The sequence below is a fragment of the Alnus glutinosa genome, chromosome 1, assembly GCF_958979055.1.
Source record: "Alnus glutinosa chromosome 1, dhAlnGlut1.1, whole genome shotgun sequence".
Classification (NCBI taxonomy): Eukaryota; Viridiplantae; Streptophyta; class Magnoliopsida; order Fagales; family Betulaceae; genus Alnus; species Alnus glutinosa.
The window spans coordinates 38,221,066-38,229,370 of NC_084886.1; the positions used below are offsets into that span (position 1 = coordinate 38,221,066).

General features: G+C 35.1%; 1 protein-coding gene and 1 non-coding gene across 2 annotated transcripts; one reads left to right on the forward strand and one right to left on the reverse strand.

Moving 5' to 3' along the window:
- The first annotated feature begins 4,006 nt into the window (after positions 1 to 4,006).
- On the forward strand, positions 4,007 to 5,056 carry LOC133880346 (protein SRC2-like). The gene has a single exon (XM_062319306.1). The coding sequence runs from the start codon at positions 4,072 to 4,074 to the stop codon at positions 4,927 to 4,929; it is 858 nt and encodes a 285-aa protein (XP_062175290.1). The 5' UTR covers positions 4,007 to 4,071; the 3' UTR covers positions 4,930 to 5,056.
- Positions 5,057 to 7,631: 2,575 nt separating this feature from the next.
- TRNAG-CCC (transfer RNA glycine (anticodon CCC)) lies at positions 7,632 to 7,702 on the reverse strand. The gene has a single exon. It is a non-coding gene; the product is annotated as a tRNA-Gly (tRNA).
- Between the last annotated feature and the right edge of the window lie 603 nt (positions 7,703 to 8,305).

The window sequence follows — 8,305 nt, forward strand, 5'->3', positions numbered from 1 at the left end:
TGGCATCTTGACCATACACGTGTCAGCCAAATAGCTGAATGCCTACTTGAAAAGGTAAGTAATTTTATATGCCATATAAATGTTCATAAAGTATTCATGAAATAATGAGATGGCTTTTTAAATCATCATTGGGCATGTAATTTGTTGGGGATAAAATTAACCCTAGAGACACGTGGCTTCAGAAACGTCTCGGGGCTGTGACTCGGACAATTATTCCAACCAGCAAAGAAAAGACTGCCCAAGTACAGATACATCTCGGAGGCATAACAACGTCTCGGTCTTGACACTCCAAGTCACGGAATACGGTACGGCCCGAGATCTTCTAACCAGTGAGTGCATCTCGGGTATTTATATCTCGGAGTAACATCATCTCGGAGGCAATATCAATTCGGTACAGTAACATCTCGGCCTTTTATGACTCCTTTATGGTGCGGCGACATCCCGAGGTCTTCAACCCAGAACTGACATGTCTCGGACATCACCATCTCGGCGTTTGGTTGAAAGTTTACAGCGGATGTATCAGAGTACGATAAGGATAAAGTGTTGAAGAAATAATCAGTTCCAAAGACATGTAGGCTTGAGCTTCTCCGCCTATATACTGCACTCTTCCAAAGTAGCTGCCAGCACCTGCAAAAGGACGAAACTCTGCAGAAAAGCGACATCAAGACAACATGGACGACACCTTTCTCCATTCCAGGCGGCACTTTCCCCAAGCCTCTTGGACAGCACATGCACTCAATAAAATAATCCCACTCAGCTATAAAGCAACCGTCCACTCGCTCCTCCCAAGATCATGCACCTTTCTACCAACCTCTTTCCACTCATTACCATTTCCACTCAGCATAAAGTAATCTCCAAGCCCTCTCTCCACTCGATGACACTACAAAAATAGGTATTAAAGTGCTGGAAAGCAGCAGACATGGGGGATGGACGAGGAATCAGACTCCCAGAAAAACAGGACATGAAGAATTGAAAGAAGAAAAACTACAAGCTTATAAATAGAGATCATGGTACCAGATACAAGGACACATGCAAAAGTGGGCAGAAAATAGGCAAAAGAAAAGGAGAGAAGAAAGAAATACAAAAGAAGAGAAGGGAAAATACATGAGCAGGCAGGCGAGATAGATAAAGAAATGAGTGAAGGAAATCAGGGTGTATCGGGGCTTCGGGCTTAGAGTGATTTCCTCCTTGTAACTGTTTTTAATAGTGAATTTTCTCTGAGTCACCTACAGTGGATGTACCTCGGTCTGAGGGAACCACTTAAATCTTTGTGTCATCTTTTACCTTATCTCTTCAATTTTCCTACTCCTCACTGATCTCAGAAAGTAAGATCAATTTCCTGACTTAACAAACCGCCAAGCGACACGTCACCATACCGGAAACTGTACCAACATAATTGATCAAATTGTGATTTTAAAATCCACCTCACTATTTGATGGACTTTTATATGACATTTAGAATTACTCGTAGATTTTATTGAATTTGGAAAATGTTAGATTTACAACATCAATACAACAACTGTATAACAACCCCTCATATGAGAGTGGACCTCACACACTGGGACCCATCCTCACGTGAGAGATTGTTGTGCAGTTGTTGTGATGGTGTAGTGCAAGAATCAAATCCCATTGAATTTTGATCAACTAGTGATTTTAAAAGCCGAGAAATGATTGTTGTACAACTCTTTACACAATTCTTGTACAACTCCAACAACTTTTTTTCAAACTAACCATTGGATATGTTTTCTTACATGTGGTCCTACATATCCAATGGTTATTTTTTTAAAAATTGTTGGAGTTGTACAAGAGTTGTAAATGTATCATATATCTTAAAAGACACTTCATTTTTGGATGAACACAAGATAAATACAAGACGGACATTTAGAATTACTTGGACCTATAACTATAAGGAAATAAGAAATTCCCGTTTTACTAAATTAACCCCATTTGATTTATTTCTATATGAAGCCTTTCTTTTTATATTGTTAAAAGAATAAGGAAAAAAAAAAAAAAAACGAAATCTTACCCCAACAAGAGCTTAAAAATATTTTACGTCAAATATATATCATATATGTAACTGATCCTCATAATATTTTATAATTTTTTTTTTTAATCTAATTAGACCCTAATTACACACGGACAATGTTGGTAATTAACTCCAATCGAGCATTAAAACCAAACCGAACATCCTTAAAAACTAAACTGATCGAGTCAACTATAAGAGAAATTTTTAATTTTTAATTAAATAATTAATTTTAGCTTAATTAAAGTTTTAAAATAAATGATAATTTAATATTTCTCTCGACCTAATAATATTTTCAAGTATTATCTTCATAACACTGCATCGTTTGGGAGCCAACAAAGTCAAACCCCTGACATGAGCTAAAGCCTCTCAGGCCCCGACTGATTCTACCATAGAGAGAACTAGGAAGGCACCCATTTATTTGAAACGATATTCTTCCACGGGAGTTGTGTTCTCAATTTGTCATTACTTACTAAGTTACTACTGACAAATTGATAATGTATTTTTATAAATGAATGAAAAAGTTTGTTTATAGTAAGTGTGCGAAGTTATACTGTAAGAATTTTTTTTTAAAAAAAATGATAATAAGGATGTACAACAATGAAGAGAATTAGGATTACGATCGATAATAACTACATTCCGAGAGGAGCAGTGATAGGCAGGGGTAAACCAACCTGCCCTTGCCAGTCCCTTTTCATTAAAAAATTAACAATTTCTGATATCACATAAGAAGTTTTTTCATAAGAAAATTATTATTTTTTATTAAAAAAGGCTGTTGGAAGACGGTAAAACATCCCCAAATATCATTTCCCTTCCGAAAGACCTTAATTTGTTGTCCTTTCCCGTTTTCAATTTAAAAACCCATGAAGAGAATTAGGAACACGACAATAACAACATTCATAAAGACATTTGTTGTCCTTTTCTGTTATCATTTATCAATTAAAAAATAAAACATATATAACATTAAGAGAGAGAAGTAAATATATATATAAGGAAAAAATATGCATACTTTTCTTAAACTACTACCCGATTTGTAATAGTAATAATTACACAACTGATTCTTAGGGTTGGCTTAAATTACAAATTACTACTTATGGTACTCTAATTATAAATCACTCTATAACCCTGTTTTCCGTCCACCAAGTAAACAAAGTTCGTTAGTAGATTACAATACAAATAATATTTAGAGGTTGTCTCACTATTTATATGACGTGACAAACAAACGAATTCTGTTAACTTGGAGGACGAAAAAAGAGTTTAGAGAGTGATTCGTAACTTAGGTCAATCCTAGAAACTAGTGGTGCAAGTATCCCTTTGTAATATTCTCTCAAACTACTACATTATAAAGTTATATGAGAATTGCATTTACAACAATCCATTAAATAATATTACTATTAAAAATGAAACCAACACTACAAGAAATTCTTTCATTTTTTTGCGTTTATTTTGAGTCAGGAATTAGTTATTAAAAGTCAAGAAACCCTCCCTAATCTTTAATTCCTGACATTAAATTCCCTGACACATCAGAAGATGGTCTTCCTAGCTAGCACATGGATTATGTTCAGGAAAGATAACCTATGCTTGTTTAATGTTATTCCGATTATAAAAAATTTGATTATACCCAAATTAGCGATTCCAGTATAATCAAATTTTTTTAAACTTTGTAAATAATATTAAACAAACGTCATTTTCAAAAAAATAAAAAATAAAAATATTAAACAAACACTAAAAATGAAATTCATGATAACTCATTATTAGAATTCATGAAATTCATAATAACTCATCTTAAAAATAAAAATAAATCGAAATTGACAAACATATAGTGTCAAGCATTTTATATGTTTAATCAATGTAACAAAATAACATCAAATAATCTCAACTATTAATTAAGAAATTATCAAGATTTTCTATCAATTTGTATTTTTCTTTTTCCTTTATTCCCGCACCTTAATTCCATACATATCATATATATATATATAGTGCACGGGGCAGGAAATTAAATGTGTCGCGGGATTATTTTTCAATGGAACCCTGCCTAAAAGCTCTAACATGGAGAACAGAACATTAGAAATAAATCTTATCTCTGCCAGAGACCTCAAAGACGTCAACCACTTCTCCAAGATGGACGTATACGCCGCCGTCTGGCTCTCCGGCGACTCACAAATCAAGCAAAAGGCCAAAACCAACGTGGACCGAAACAGTGGCACCAGCCCCTCGTGGAACAACTTCCCCATGAGGTTCACCTTCGACGAGTCTGCCGCCAACCAAAACCGCCTGATCCTCGTGTTCAAACTCCGCTGTGAGCGCAGCCTCGGCGGCGACAAAGACGTCGGTGAAGTGTACGTGCCCGTCAAAGAGCTTCTCGACTATGTAGGAGACGGCAAGTCCATGCAGTTCGTGAGTTACCGGGTGAGAAAACCCTCCGGAAAGCCCAAAGGCGCGCTAAACTTTTCATACAGGTTTAGCCAGAAAGTGGCTTATCCGGTCGAGCCTAGTGCGCCACCATTTCATGGGTCATATCCTCCTTCCCCTCTAGGAACACCCATTCAGTTTGTAAATTACCAGGCGATCAGAAAACCCTCAGAAAAGCCAAAAGTCGTTAATGGTGAGGCTCATGATCAACAGCCAGTCACTTCATATCCGGCTCAGCCTAGTGCACCGCCATATACTTTTCCTCCTCCAGTAGGATATGCATATGCTAACCCACTACCGCCGCCGCCGCCGCCATCATACCAGCAATATGGTGGGTACCCGGTACTTCCACCGGGATACTGGTACCCGCCGGTGCCGGTGCAGGTGCAGCAACCACGGAAGAAGTCTGGGACGAGGTTGGGAGCTGGACTGGTAGGAGCGATCGGAGCGGTATTGATGTTGAAGGTAGCCTTGCTGGCATGCTGGCCGCTTTGACGCCGGATCCGATCAAGTGTAACTGTGTAAGGTGGTCAGTTTGCAATTACTTTATTTTCATAAGGGAAAAATGTAAAATTAGTGCAACTATTTATTTCTTATAATCAATTTTTGTCTATTGAATTAACAGGTTCTATTAGTATGACATTGACTTAAATAAAACACGTGTCATAATTTTATTGGCTCTGACGTATCACACTATCAAAATTTGTTAATTCAATGGATGAAATTTGATTGTAAGAAGTAAATTGTTTTTTTTTTTACATATCTCATAGACCTCTAAATTTATTTTATGCTTCGTTTGTTTGGGCGTAAAATATTTTCTAAAAAATACTTTCTGTATTTTCCGGTGTTTGGTGCAACAAAAAATGATGGTTAGCAAACATCATTTTCAATTGACCGAAAAAACCTCTTTAATTTTTAGAAAACGATTTACGATTTTAAAAACTGTAAATCATTTTTTTGGATTTAAACTCTTCATTCTTACATGCACATTTGTGAAAATCCACCACCACCAGGCATTGGAGTTTGTTGGTAGCTTGAATCTACTGCCGAAGGTTCCCGAATTTCGGTATCCGATCGTCGGAATTCGTGCGGCAACCCAGAATCTAGCAAAATAGGCTGAAATCTGGCTAGTACAACTGGAATCCGGCTAGTTTGCCCGAACCAGCTGTATTGTGCTAGATTCCAAACACTTTCGTCCGAATCTGGCTAACCCAGATTTTGGCGAAATTGGCTGGAATCTAGCATCTCCGTCGAATTCTGGCCTCCATTGCCAGAATTCAGCAATAGTAGCCAGAATCTGGTGAAAATAGCTGAAATCCTACCAGCTAATGATGGAATCTCATCACCGGTAATTTTTTATCGTTGGTAATTTTTTTCGTATGACCGACGAAAAATATTTTACGTCGAAACAAACAAATGATAAGATTCTAATTATATATATATATATAAGAAGTAAAAATTGGTTGATTCTTGAACAGGGCCACGTACGTGCGTATACGATGTTCTTAAAAAGGACCAAATTTGTATATATACAATGTTCTTTCTTTTCATATCTATGCAATGTTGCCCATAGTTTCTGTTTTCATTTGATATGATGGACATGATTTTGTTTCAAGATGCGTAGTCCCCCTGTTTTTGGAAGAGGGGTTTTGACTTTTGAATACAACCGCAGTACTCTAATAATTGATCATTTTTTATTTTTTTTTTTCAGGAAGAAAATTATCCGAGTGGTTCTAGAACTAAAATTGCTCACTAACATTCAAAAATTAATTATCAATTTACTTGTTTAAGGTTATAATCTTGTTATTAAATTGTCAAGTGTCCCTTAACATGTGAGAACTACGAACCTTTTTATTAATGCTATTAAAAAAATATGTGAAAAGTATATGCTATTTAAAAAACATGTATTTTTTATATGTTAATGAACACTTCATAATTTATTAGACTAATTTGTAAAAATTAACTACAAACAAACGAGTCTTTAGCTAATTTTTATCTTTTATTTTACTTTCTTTTTCTTTTTTTTAAAAAAAAAAGAAAAAAAAAAGAAAAAAAAACTTGTAAATGGACAGGTAGTCTATGCTATTAAAGCATAAGTGTACAAATTTTCTTTGAAAAATGTTAGATTTACAACACTAATATAACAACTGCATAATAACCCCTTACATGAAGGTTGGCCCCAAACACTGGAGCCCACCCTCATGTGAGGTGTTGTTGTGCAGTTGTTGTAATGATGTAGTACAAGAATCAAATCTCATTTTCTTTTCTTATCATCTGTTTGGGTGTGATTTTTTTTTTTTTTTTTTTTTTGTTTCCTCTTCATTTAATGCCCTTGATTCCTATGTCTCCTTGCATTTAATCCCTTGGCATACATTGTCCAAAATTAAAATTTTATCTTTTAAACACTCTTACCGGGTAATTATGAGCTGAGCTATCACATGTAAACTTGAAGAAGTTGGGGTATTAGAAAGATTGGTAAATTCTAATCTTTTGCAACGGAGAAATGCTTGATATCCCAACACTTTTTATTAGAATTTAGTTTCAACTTGATGTGTCACAATCCTATAAGATTGTGGTACGTTTTTCAAAATAATAGATCTCATAAAATTGTGACACATCATGTTTGAACCAAATTCTAAAAAAAATAATTAAATATCTATCGTTCCTCTTTGCAATGGAATCTTTAAACTGCTACACAAAGATTGATACCGTAGTTGACGCGGGACAAAGGAAGAACAAAACAAAAGATAGATAAAATTCCATGCATAATCCAAGTACTGCTATTGGCCCTATTGGGAATATATATGATAAGATACAATAAAAGATTATCAAGAAAGCATAGCATCAGATCACACAAAACAAAAATTTGCATAGTTAGGAATCATTGGAAAAACTGTGGCGTGGAAGCGTAGCAGTGCGGACCCGAGGAAAATTAGAAAAAACAAAAAGAGATCCTATATATACTTTGCGCCAATAAAATGGCATACGTGTCACTTTTAATAAATAAATACAAATATATTAAACTAAAAATATTATTATTTTGTTTAAAAAAAATTATAAATATATATATTTATATATTTTTTAAAGAAAAAGGAAGGCGTCTGCGGGATGGGAAAATTGGTCCACTTCTAAAAACGTGGAGCACATGAGGAAAAATAGTGCCTCGAAAAAAGAACAAGAAAAAGCTGAAAATGATGTGCGCATCCAGGGAATCGAACCCTGGTCAGTACCGTGGGAGGGTACTATGATACCACTACACCAGATGCGCTTGACGGTTCTTCATACATTAAAGTTATACTTATCAGACATATTTGGTTTCCAAAAAGCCCAATTCACTTTCTTACCAGCAACATAGGATGGAAAAGTAGGTCAACTCAGAAGCGTCATTGATTGGATCCTGGAAACAGGCCACAAATGTAATGAAACTTACCATATTTTCAGCCACCATCCTATCACCCGCAGCTTTGGGCCCAAATGAACGGCCCATAGAAAGAGAGAAAATGGGCCCAAGAGTGTAGTTACCAATTACATAAGCTGGATTTAGCACAATATCATGTTGGTTGCCACTCTCCCCTTGTAAATGTGTTTTAGATGGTATTTTTTTTTTTTTTTTTACTTTTAGTTTGGAAAAGTGTTTTGATGGTACGGCATAAGGATAAAAACAGTATTGAATTATTTGTTAATATTTTTATTTTGAAAAAAGGAAAGAAAAAACATCAACAAATATAAGCTTGAGTATGGTTTGTCAATGTGTTTTAAGAAGTGTTTTCTGTTTCTTAAAACAGTTTTTTTGTGTTTTTGGTTGTTTGTTAATAATTTCTTTTACTTAAGAACGTACATAGAACAAAAGACAGAAAAAACAAATTTATGG